At 42.9% G+C, this 12,946-nt stretch overlaps 1 protein-coding gene across 2 annotated transcripts in view; it reads left to right on the top strand.

Annotated features, from left to right (window-relative positions):
• The first annotated feature begins 390 nt into the window (after nucleotides 1–390).
• CCND2 (cyclin D2) overlaps nucleotides 391–12,946 on the top strand; it is a 47,964-nt gene continuing 35,408 nt past the window's right edge. The window contains exons 1-4 of one of the 2 annotated variants that reach the window (XM_006123042.4): nucleotides 391–597; nucleotides 1,194–1,408; nucleotides 2,847–3,062; nucleotides 6,346–6,505. In XM_006123042.4, coding sequence (XP_006123104.1) covers nucleotides 1,214–1,408; nucleotides 2,847–3,062; nucleotides 6,346–6,505 — 571 coding nt within the window. In that variant the 5' untranslated portion in view covers nucleotides 391–597; nucleotides 1,194–1,213. Of the gene's footprint in view, nucleotides 598–640; nucleotides 1,409–2,846; nucleotides 3,063–6,345; nucleotides 6,506–12,946 lie in introns of those variants that run through there. The other variant, XM_014573619.3, reaches the window with a different exon arrangement.

Raw genomic sequence — 12,946 nt, 5'->3', positions numbered from 1 at the left:
GCAGAGACTTCACAAACTTGACACATTTCACAAACTGCCTTGCATAGGCTGGGAGACAGAGAGGAGGAGTGGCCATGACTTGAAGTGTGCTCTGAAAGGTTAAAAAACACACGGAAGCAAAGTTATACTCTCTGTTTAAAATAATAATGACCAAAAAAAGCAAAAGCATGAATGACCACAGCAAGTCAAGCCTAATAGAAATCACATGTATTTATTAAAAATTGCAATAAAAATGGCTAGCAGTAAGAATAAAGCAGGAAAATGCAGTGCTGAAGGGTGAAAGTCACAGAGAGCAAGTGCGGGGCAAATCCGCCCCTCTCCTCCTCCTCCCCCCCCCCCCCCATTATATTTCCTAGAAAGCTATATCAGTGTGTGTGACCATGCAGTGCTAAAACAGTTGTGGCTGTTAGTCAGAAATACAGACATATTCAAGGAAGTTGCGTTGTGGCTACTGCTAGATCTCTCTAACTACCAGCGTGAAAATACTGCAAAATATACAAGCACCAGCAAGCACACAGCCTTGGAATCTTCTTTTATAAGGGCTCCCGTTTGCCCTTAGTTTGTCGTTGGCAAGCAAAGTTTTCCTCCTGGTTGCAGGTCAGGAGGGCTGCGGGCGGGGGAGTGGGTGGGAAGGATGTGTGGGGAGGGGGTATCCGAAACCTTCTGATCATCTGGAAGAAGCAGGAGGAGCTCCGCTGAGCAAGGCACGTTCATGGTTAACCCCCCACAAAAACCAGGCTGCTATGTAATGAGCCACTCGGTTCTGTTCTTGCAATTAAAAAATCGGGGGGAGGGGGGACTTCTGTAGATCCAGATTGCTCTGTGCAGCAGAAATTCCGGAGCGATTCTGTTTGGTCGCTGTAAGGAAGAGAAAGAGAAGCTGTCATTTTGTGTGTGTGTGCCCTATACAAGGGCCTCCTGCTTTCTTGTTAGCTTATAGAGGGGGAAAAAACTCGTTTGATGTTATATGTGACCAGCTGCCGTTCTCCATAATAACAAGAGAACTGCCTGCCCTAGTGGTTGCGTCACTTTGCTTCAACTTTAGGCTAGAAATCAAGGAGGGGGGAGAGAAAACTTTCAAGGGAAGCAGGAGCGAGCTGGAAAGCCCTGCAGTCTGCCTCCCACCCACTTATCCCTCCTCCTTTGCCCCCTCCTTCCCCTCCCCCCCAAAAAAACTTTTCCATCCGAGAAAGAGGGAGATCTCTTTGGAAACATGGAGCTGCTGTGCTGCGAGGTGGATCCCATGCGGAGAGCTCTGCCTGACCCGAACTTGCTCTATGATGACCGCGTTTTGCACAATTTGCTAACCATAGAAGAGAGGTATCTGCCCCAGTGTTCCTATTTCAAATGCGTCCAGAAGGACATCCAGCCATTTATGCGGAGGATGGTGGCGACTTGGATGTTGGAGGTTTGTATGAAACTGAGAGGCAGAGCTTATCTGTCTCCCCTCTGTGCCCCGAGCTCGGGATTTTAAGGGGCTCCTTTGCACAGGGCTGGTGGCTGCAGAGCTCACCCTTCTGCAAGTTCCCGTGTTTGTTTTGTCCCTTCCTTTCCTGCGGGGTCCCCTCCAGATCATGCTTTTTGCGAACCCATTCAGTGCCTTTCTTGTCGGGGCTGTGGGGTGGGAGGAGAGGAAGAAGGGGCTCTTAAATGACTGTGGCTCGGTCATTTTGAGTGTGAATCCGTGAAGAAAGCTGCCCTTCCGGGGCTGCTGCTTTGCAAAGAGGGGTGCAAAATGGGGGAGAAGGAAAGTTGCAAAAGTCAGTTACAAAACGAGGAAAAGAAAACCCTCCTCTTCCCCCCCCCCTCCCCGACTGCTGGATCGGCTCGACTGAGGCTTTTCTAGCGAGGGGAGCTGCCCCAGATGTTGTGTAAAAATATAGTGGGGGGCTGATCACCCCCTGATTTTTGCCCAACAAGTCTTTCGGTGCCCACGTATGCAGAGCTCAGGACGTGCCGCTTTTTCGCCATGTTGCTTTGCATGCAACTCTGCTCAGAGGTGCGGAGCTTCCCCACCCCCCAAAAGAAGGGGTCTGAAATACACCCCCTTCTCCGTGTCGCTGTGCCCCCCGCTTGATGGGAGGCTAGGGAGCCCGAGGAGCCGGGGAATCCCTCCCTCTCCCCAATACGTACCCTGGAAGGGCGGCTGTGGGCCCAGAGCCCTACAGACTGTGCAACCTTGCCCTGGCCCCCATCATTTTCCCTTAAGATCTGGCTTTGGGGGGACCCTTGGTAGCCCATTCCCCCCAGGCCGGGAAGCCCAGATCGTCCTCTTGATTTTCATGTGAAATTTGCCCCTTTTCCCCCTGGGCTGTATTTTTGATCATTTTTTGAAATAATTTTCTCCTGCTGAGGCTCCAGGCTCTCCCCACCCCACCTCCCCCCCACCCGAATCGCGGGCTCGGGGCTGGGGGAACCCCCCCCGGGGGATTTTTACAATTGTCGGGAATGGTAGGGGGGCGCCTGGGGATGCCATCGCTCCAAAACCAGGGGGCCCCGGGGTGGTGTAGATATTTTTATTTATTTATTGAAAATATGACGAAATCCAAAAAGGCAAGAAGAAAAAAAAACACAAGAAAAATTGGGTCGCAAAGTCTGAGGCGGCTGCTGCAGCTCGATGGGCTTTCGGCTCCCACACTGTGACTTAATTCATTTCTTACTGAATGAACCAAAGGAATGTGAAAGCCGATTGACAGCCTTCCCAGCCTCTCCTGGGATCGCCCCCTCCCCCCAATCTAGCTCCCCGCAAAACAAAAATCATTTAGAACCATTGGTCAATTTCATGTGATCACTCATTTTCTTCTCTCTCTCTCGCTTTCCTCCCCATCCCCACGCCTTCATTGCAGGTCTGTGAAGAGCAGAAGTGTGAAGAAGAGGTTTTCCCCCTCGCCATGAATTACTTGGACAGATTTTTAGCTGTGGTGCCCACCAGAAAATGCCATCTGCAGCTGCTGGGGGCAGTTTGCATGTTCTTGGCCTCCAAGCTGAAAGAGACAATCCCCCTCACTGCAGAGAAACTTTGCATATATACGGACAATTCCATCAAACCCCAAGAGCTGCTGGTAAGCAGCCCCACTCTACCTTCAGTGTGCCCCTCTCCCCCTGCACCATCAGCTCTTGTGCTGACAACCTCCCCCTCCTTCCAGAGCCCAGCACATAATCAATTTCCATATCCATTTATCATTCTTAAACAATATTTGAAAAGTTGAACGTGTTAAAGATTTCCAAGCACTGATAGAAAGTGATCAAGATAAGTTTGCTTTATGAAAATAGTGTGTGATTCTTTGAATGGGAGATTTCCCCATTCCTTTTATATGTTCTGTATATAATTGCCTAATATTAATATTCTTGTCCTTATTTATATATTTAACACAATGGTTAGCAGAGGCCCCCAGAGAGAATCTGAAGGTTTTGGTTATTGCTTGTGTTTTTAAGACATTTTACATATTTAGAAGAAGATATATTTTTGGTAGCATGCACATACATATATGTACATGCGTTTAAATGGGCAAGAAACTTTCTGAGCTGGCTACTTTATAAAGGTGCTTTCTTTCTGGTGTTCTGGTGCTGCACTGCCATCCAGTGGCAGACATGCACAACTGGAAATGACTTCATCTTTGAACCATTGCCAGAATCTCTCTTGTTTGCAGTTTCTTTTCTGCTTTCAGTTTTAAAGCTCTCTGTAATATGAGGGACTTTTAAAAAACAAACAAACGTGTTATGTCTTTTGGTTTTATTCAGGTTACATACCAAATAAAATAAATATGTTTGGAGGATTTTTATCATCCTTTGGAAAATTTGCTTTCAAACTTTTTTCACTCTGAATGCAGTAAGCCTTGTTTCTAAATTTCTTTCATTTACAGTTGAGTCCTGTACCTGTTGAAGTCAGTGGGAGTATTGTCATTGATTCTAGTGAGAGCAGAAGGATGTGCTTCATATTGTGAAATTAACAAACTGCCTGTACAAGTGATACGTTGGTAACTTAGAAAATCATGGATAGCATTTGTGCCTTTTTTGTAAATGTAGTTCCCAGTGGTAATAAGGAGTAAGAGTGAGACCAACATTCAGCTCTGTTATGCATGGTTGTAAATAAGGGCCTCCATGAGGCGCTCAGGATCAGGTCTTAAGGTGAGAGAGGTGAAAGAAGTTACTTGTATGTAAATTATTTCTAATGAAATAATACATGCAGAGCACTTCAGAGATGTAAAGAACTTTTAGGCTGTGTCTAGACTACACCTCTCTGTCGACAGAGAGTTGTAGGTTAGGCACGTCGAAATTGCTAGTGAGGCAGGAATTTAAATATCCCATGCTTCATTAGCATAAACATGGCCACTGCTTTTTTTCGAAACGGAGCTTTTTCAACAAAAAAAACCCCTGCAATCTAGACACGGAGCTGTCGAAAATAAACCCTTTTTCGAAAGATCCTGTAAACCTCATATTTTGAGGAATACAGGATCTTTCAAAAAAGGGTTTATTTTTGACAGATCCATGTCTAGACTGCCGTTTTTTTTCGTAAAAGCTCCGTTTTGAAAAAAAGCAGCAGCCATGTTTATGCTAATGAAGAGCGGTATATTTAAATCCCTGCCTCATTAGCAATTTCAGCGTGCCTAATCTACATCTCTCTGTCGATAGAGAGGTGTAGTCTAGACACAGCCTTAGAGTGCTAAGTATTATTAGTTTATAAGATCGCTTATTTCAATCAAATAGTTCTGCTATCTCAGATCCTCTTTTGTAGGATCTGTCCCTGGATTCATACAGATGCTTCTTATATGAAACATCCATTGAAGCCAGTGGAGTTCCGCCTATGGAAACATTTCAGAATCAATGTAGAAGCAAGGGCCTTACCCCCAAAATGTTGCTGTGCTTAATATACTGTGGTATCACCTATGGCAATAAAACATTGTGGCCTCAGTTCAGGAAAGCGCTTAAGCACTTTTTATTTCAGGGGGAGTGAAGTGAGGCCTGTGTCTATTACTAAATATTACATAAAGATCATTCCTTAATGAATTTGTCATTTTATGAAAATATTTCATGCTTTTTATTGAGAAGTTACACAGGATTGGTTTCAGGTCACCCTTATGGAAATATTTTAGTAGAAGATTTCCAGGTTTTGAAGGGTTCTGTATTATCCCAATAGCAGTGTTTCTGGTACAGCTGCTTTCTATTAAAACAGGGTTCTGCTCCAAAAAGTGTCTGTAAAAATGCCATTGTGGGGCTCCATGTTTATTGTGTCTCACAGGTGCCAGTTCAGATCTACTAAGTTCACAAGTAAAAAGATGGTTTTCTCAAATTGCCAGCCCTATACAACAGACTCTGAGAGTGATGTTGGCTTTCTGCAGGCTCATACATCATTGAAATAGAAGAGTCTATAAACAGAATGTAGTTAATAATTCTGATAATGCATGAAGTGGAGTAGAATCCATCTCCCTCTCTGATCTATGATGGCTCTGTAGGACTAATAGCAGTAAAATATATGAAAAACTTATTTTAAAGACTAAAGGAAGGCTATGTATCTCTGAAGGCACACAAAGAGCAAATCTGGTGTGTGAAAAGGTGCCCCCCCCCCCTCTCTCTCTCTCTCTCTCTCTCTCTCTCTCTCTCTCTCTCTCTCTATATATATATATATATATATATATAAACTGCTTTTTAAGTATAATCACATTTTAAAGTCCTCAACCATCATCCCTTGTGCACCCAAAAACTTGTGACTTCTCTGGGAGTTTTGTGTGTGCAAAGAATGCAGGATTGGGTTGGGTCCTATGTGATACATTATCAGATGTCTTTACAGTCTTTTTGTGTGTATCTTCTGAATTTGTCTTCTGCAAAACTTGCTGTGGCATAGATTAAATACTATTTGTAGCAAAGGAGATCTCTAGAACAATTGTAAAGAAAATACTGTGGTGCTAACTTTCCCAATGGAAAAAGAAAATGTATGTCTTGGTTATTTAGTGCATAGTTATCCACTGGGCTTTAAATGGCTATAAATTAAGCACTATAGCCATTTAAAATAAGTTACTAGGTAAGGACCACAGTGACCTTGGCAATATTTAATTGCAGGCTAAACTTTCTGGGTGGGCATTCAACGTTGGATACAAAAAAAGTAAAATCTTGGCAGGAGCTGCCAGGCCTCATTATTTTCAGCGTAGCTTGACATTTCCAGCATTTAAAAAAATGAAGGAAAAGAAAAGTCAACAACTTCAAAGCTTCAGAGACATACTGAAAAAAAGGTTTAAGCAAAACCAATTTTGCAGTGAGATAATTACAATCTGTAAAATGAGTAAGCTTTTTTTTTTTCCTTTTTCATCAGGCTTGCCTATGTTTTGTTTTTCCCCCCCCCCCCCTCAGGAGTGGGAGCTGGTGGTGCTGGGAAAGTTGAAGTGGAATCTTGCAGCGGTGACGCCACACGATTTCATTGAACATATTCTAAGAAAGCTGCCTCTACCTAAAGACAAGTTGCTTTTGATCCGGAAACATGCACAAACTTTTATTGCCCTTTGTGCCACAGGTAAGACAGGTTGTTTTGGGTCACTGCTTCCTGCGTTAGTGGTCTTAGAAGGCTAGATTACAGCCACTGGTGATAGAAAGGGCCCTGTCCTGCATCCCTAGGTCACATAGGAAGGCCCATTGAAGCCTATGGGACTATTCACATAGGGACTCCAGGATTAGGTCTTGAGACTTGCATTGGAGAACAACAATAGTGATTTAAATCATTGTTGACCAGTTGTGGCTGGCTCTCATTGAAGTCAATGGAAATTTTGCCATTGACTTCAGTAGGTGCTATATTACAACCATTTATTTGTCTATTTATCTGTTTCTTTTTAATGGGTCATAGGTGGTTTCTGAGATCAGAGATGGTACATCCAAAAATACCAGAAGTTATGATGGAATGTTAACATTTTTTCTAAAGTCGTGTGTGCACTGAATGTTTTCATATATTGTTATAGACACTTCATTCTTTAGTATTATGAAGAAAAAGATGAACTGGGGAAAGATTTTTCTGTTTTAAATTGCCAAATATACATGTTACAATGACACCACCAAAATAAAATATTGTATATGTAAATATATGCCGTTTCTGTGATACCACTAGATTATGGAAGGAAAAGGAATGGAAACAACATCAAATTTGCTTTCTCTCTCTGACACTTTAAAATAAAACCCCACAAACCTTTTCTTTTTACTTTACTCCAAGTTAACCAAGAAACTAGGTATTTATTTTCACTTTGTGTTTTTGGTCAGTCATATTTTCTGCTTCTGTTTTCAGGTTTAACATACACCGTGGAAATGTTCAAATAATTAAATTTAAATTAGTCTTTCAAATATATGTATTTAAATCTTCAACATCTAATAACTTTAATTGATATAAAAATCTTTATTTAAAAAATAACACCTAGTCATTGACCCTTAAAATATTTAACCGTGTTCTATAAAATTATGCATCATGCTGTTGTTGTTTCAGGTACAGTTACTTAGAGTAAGTCTGAGGAAGAGACAGAATTGCAATTCACTGGCAAACATTTATGTTACAGCCGGAACTGTATAGTTAGCTTTTTGGAACAGGGATTATTTCTGCCTATCTACTTGTGCAGCATGTAGTACAGTGCCGTCTAGACTGGGGAGTTCAGGTGCAAACATAATATAAGTAGCTATTATTATATAATGACAATTTGACAGTTGATAACTGTCTTTTGCACAACAGGTGAATTTTGCTTCATGTTAAGATTTTAATCTTTAAATAACAATTTTATGGACTATGCAAATGTATATGCTTTACATTTAATTAACTTTTTAACCACTGAGATTCACACACACCCATCTACCCACATGTGACCCAAGCCTGAAACTGCCGAATCTACATGTCAACTTTCCTTATGATATGCCTACATTGTGGGAACTTCAGCAGCCTAGCTATACAGAAGTTATGCTGGTATAACCCTAGAGTGTAGGTCTAGCCTACGCTGACAAAAAGGGTTTTTCCTATTGCTGTGGGGACTCCATCTCCCTATGGCTAGGTCTAGACTACGGGGCTCTATTGGAAAAAGCAATACAAATTGCGCTGCGCAATTTGCGTAGCTTTTTCTGATAGCTTTTCCAGAAGAGGCTTTTCTGCCATTTGGCCCAGTCTAGATGGATCCAAATGGCAAGAAAGTCTACTCTTTCAGCGGAGCCCTTATGCTTCATGAAACGAGGAATACAGGGCTCTCCAAAAGAGCGCGTTTGCTCTTCCACGAAAAAAAGCGGAAGAGCAAACACATTCCTTGGATGCTGCGGGGTTTGTGCACGATACCTCTGGTATCCCATAAAACCCCCGTAGTTTAGATATAGCCCAAGTGACAATAGCTAGGTTGATGGACGCATTTTTCCACTGACAAAGCTGCATATAAAATGTGGGTCCATTTAGATTTTTCACACCCCTGATGTGAGGTTAAGTTTTAAGTGTTCATGAGACCTAAGTCTCAGCTCACCTTTCTGACCTTCCACTGCCGTCAGCCCCTCCATTCAAGCAAGCGTCCATTGAATTCAATGGGAGTATTGCTTAAGGATTGCAGGAGCACTCTTGGTAATTTATCAGCTAGTTTTGGCCTAATAGACCCTTTCCTTCAGGATTTGGTATGTATATACTGGCTTCATTTCTTCTAGTGTCAGCATTAGGAGCTTACTCCTAACATTTCTGACTTCTCTCTTGGAAGCTCTTGGTATTTCACAGGCTCTTCTACCCACTCATCCAGTAGTTGCAACACCCTCACTCTAGCTTTCTCTGCCATCCATGATCAATCCTTCATCACTTTGGATTTTGTTCTTCTCAAACCAGCCTGTTCCTGCCTCTGCTTTGGTGTGCCTATCCACTAAAGGAGTGGTTCTCCAGTGTTTTCATTCATCAGGCCACTTTGTGGCGGATGACCTACTCCCCTTTCCCAGACTTCAGTCTCCAATTCCTTACTTCTCAAAATTGTTCATACTGCAGAGGGCCACCAGTCACAGTTTGTGAACTAGTGTTAGAAAGCCTGGATACTTCTCCATTCTCTCAATGATTTTTCTGTCTGTTGACTCCATTTCCTCAGAAGCAATTATCAATGTATATATGTCTATGCCTTAGGGTACGTCCAGACTACATGCCTCCGTCGACGGAGGCATGTAGATTAGCCAGATAGGCAGAGGGAAATGAAGCCGCGATTAAAATAATCGCGGCTTCATTTAAATTTAAATGGCTGCCCCGCTCTGCCGATCAGCTGTTTGTCGGCAGATCGGGGCAGTCTGGACGTTCCCCTGTCGCCAGAAAACCCTTTTGTCGACCGCCCCGTTATGCCTCATCCCACGAGGCATAACGGGGCGGTCGACAAAAGGGTTTTCTGGCGACAGGGGAACGTCCAGACTGCCCCGATCTGCCGACAAACAGCTGATCGGCAGAGCGGGGCAGCCATTTAAATTTAAATGAAGCCGCGATTATTTTAATCGCGGCTTCATTTCCCTCTGCCTATCTGGCTAATCTACATGCCTCCGTCGACGGAGGCATGTAGTCTGGACGTACCCTTACTCAGCCCTTGACAATTTTGCACTTTTCTCCACTGTGTATCTACACTACCTGTGCTCTGTTGTACATGGGTCTTGATCATGAATACAATGCCCTTGGCTTAAGCCTGAACAGACAACAGATCAGCGCTCCTTGTGCATCAGGATATATGGAAAGCCCAGTGTATGTATATAAGCTCCTGAGAGTCTGTGAAAAATTATCACTGTGCACACTGATGGGGCTGGCTTGGACAATGGAGTACCTTCTTTGTCCCCCCTGTTTGCTTGTAAATCAAGGGGGAATGAGGCCCCCAGTCTTGAAATCGCAGTGAGGCTACGTATTTGTTTGATTCCTAAAGAGTGAATATAATAACTTTTTCACAACAATTTGTGGCAATCTGGTATCACTGTGGAAATTATTATTTGTTTTACAATCAGTGCCACATTTTTGTTATATTTCCCTTTCTCCGCTGCTCTCCTCATAATTGTTCTTGCCTATGAAGAAAAGTCCTTTTTTGTTGGACTTCTTTCCTACTCTGTTTGTTGTCTCATATTCTTGCTCTTTACTTCAGAGCTATCATCAACCACTCCTGTGTCACTTGATTTCTTTTCCCTTTCTCACACAAAACATCCAGTTCAGGTAAAACCTACTCGTTCCTATCAACATTTGCCCTGTCTGAGCACAGTAACCTCCTTCAGCCTATGACCATCTCTCCCAGTACCACTTCCCTAGCCACTTTGTGCCTGGCTTTTGACCTTTTCCAGCTACCAAGATTGACCCCCTGTGGGTGGTTAATGACCTTGCCTTTGACTATGGATCATAGGTTCCTCTCTTTTCACTTCCTGTTTGACCCTAGTGCAGCTTTCTTTACTAACAGTTGTTTTCTCCTCTTGAGTGTCTCATGTAAGAAACTGGTGTTTCCCGCATTATCTTCCCCTAGTTTGAATCCTAATTCACACCTTTTTTCATTTGTGGTGGGTCCTTTAGATCAGAGTTTTCAAGTTTTCTCTATCCATGACCACCTAAGAAATCTCTTGTCCTGTTTGCAGTCTCATAATCCTTTGTGTCAGCAAAGGGATTGGCATCACAGCAAGCAACCATGACTAATTTTAGATGAGAGTGGTGGGTGGACATTGGCGGAGTGTTGAATTGTGCAAGGTGACTGAGATTGCCTTCATAGGAGAATCACATAGACTTGATGGTTAGGGATGCACCCCCATGCTGTGGGTGTCCCTAAGCTTATGACTGCCAGATGCTGGGCATGGTCAGCAGGGGATAGATCACTTGATAAGTGCCTTATTCTGCACATTCTCCCAGTAGCATCTGACACTGGCCACTGTCAGAAGACAGAATACTGGGCTAGATAAATAGTTGATCTCACTCAGTATACTTGCTCTTATGGAGAGGAACTCTGCCTTCTTTGCTATTTAACTTTTTCCTCCTGGGATTAGATAGTAACCTTAGATGTCATGTCATTCTATCTGATGCCTATTTCTATATTTCCCCTTAACTCAGTCTTTCATCTGCTTGCCTTTCATCTAGTTGTCTGTCTTGACCCAGAGGGCAAATTTCTGAAACCAGTTGCATAGACATAAATCCGGAGTGTCTCCATGGAGTCTGTGGTGTTACTCCTGATTTATGTGAGTGTAACAGACATAAGAACACATCCCTCTGTTTGCTGCTGGCTGCTCCTTAACATCCTGCTACTGAATGATTTGAAAAACCGGAGTTCATCCTGAGTGTAAAAAGTTCCCTTTGTTCCTCCTCTCTGACTCAGGTAACACTCTCTGTAATCTAGACCTCAGACTTAAAATAGATGTCAGAAATCTCACAGTCATCTTTGACCCCAAACTTCCGTTTCCCTTCCAAGTCTGTAAATCTGCTTATCACCACCCTCTGAACACAAAGACCATCCTTACCCTGACACTCTGCCTCTGCTCACATCCCTTTCTATCCCTTAGTTGCTTTCTGGTGTGTCTATACTTTCATTCTTCAGTGGTCCTTTATATTTTATAGGTGCCAGATTTCTGTGTCCAGATTCTATAGAGTGGATCCAGATCATTGCTTATCTTTTCATCTTTGCGGGCTTCTTATTTTTCTCTAACTGTATCTCCATCTAGTCCTTTGCCATACACATTTCATTCCTCCTGCCTTGGCCTCATTTCTGTCTCTTCCCTCAGCTCTATGCTTTTTGATGTTGCTTTTTCACTTGCATCGCCCTGTCTACTTGGAGCTACCACACTTTAAGCGATGGGATGGAGGAGTAGGAAGGTGCATTAGTTTTAGAGCTGTGTGCTGGATAACCCAAACTGTGGCTGGAACAGTCAGCATTTTGTTGACTTGATATCTTCATTTGTTTCTCCCTCTTTCAAGTCTCTTAGGCTATGTCTAGACTACAAGCCTCTTTCGAAAGAGAGCGTCTAGACTACAAGCAGATTTTTTGAAAAAGTGAGCCGCGTTTTTGAAAGAGAGCCTAGATGCTCTCTTTCGAAAAAGCACAGTTTGCATTCAATAGCACCTTTTTTTGAAAGAGTACTTTCAAAAAAAGGCGTTATTCCTCATAAAATGAGATTTATCGCGATTGAAAAAACTGCCATGTTCTTTTGATTTACTTTTGAAAGAACGCGGCTGCAGTCTAGACGCAGGTAAAGTTTTTTCGAAAAAACCCTGTAGTCTAGACCCACCCTTAGAGGCCAGATTATTATGTTCACCTATCAGATACAAGAAGTGCCAGTATTTTAGGATAATGCAACCCCTTGTGCCCCAAGACCTCTTGATAAACTAATTTTTGGATGAAAGCGGAGGCAGCCCGACCAGGTTTTGGACATGCTGAGCTCTGAGTCATGAACCCCAGATCACAAGTGAAGAGAACTTGGCTTGACAGTTTTATTGTGAGGGAGATGTTTAAAACTCTGAAGGCCAAACCTGTCCTGAGTGACCCCTGCTATTTCCAGTCTTCATCTATCCTTCCCTCTTTCTATCTGTTTTGAAGGGCATTGTGCTCAATTCTGTCAAGTGCTGACCTGCAAAAAGAAAATCCACGGTGCTCTGTAGTAACTTCAGCACTAGCCTGGATTTTCTAAAGTCAGTAGAAAAAATCAGTGACACAGTGAATGCTTTGCTGCGGGTATTAATTAAAAACAAACAAACAAACATATAGGGCAATGGTTACATGATTCTTTTTGGTATAATGGGGTCTGAAAGAGACATAGGCATTCAGCTATGTTGGGCCACAAAGAAGGGATTTTGATAGTTCAGCTGAAGGTAGCATAATGCAATAGGCCAGGCTTCACAGCAAAACAAAGATTCAATCCTGCTGCTTTTAGTGTTTCACCATTGGCTTCCTTGGGGCACATGATCAGGCTCCAGATATAGTGTCTGAAGAATCAGACAAGAAGCAGCAGATAGAATACCACCACATATGGAATCTTTTCC

The sequence above is a fragment of the Pelodiscus sinensis genome, chromosome 1 (genome assembly GCF_049634645.1).
Source record: "Pelodiscus sinensis isolate JC-2024 chromosome 1, ASM4963464v1, whole genome shotgun sequence".
Classification (NCBI taxonomy): domain Eukaryota; kingdom Metazoa; phylum Chordata; order Testudines; family Trionychidae; genus Pelodiscus; species Pelodiscus sinensis.
This window is presented reverse-complemented; position numbering and strand designations above follow the sequence as displayed.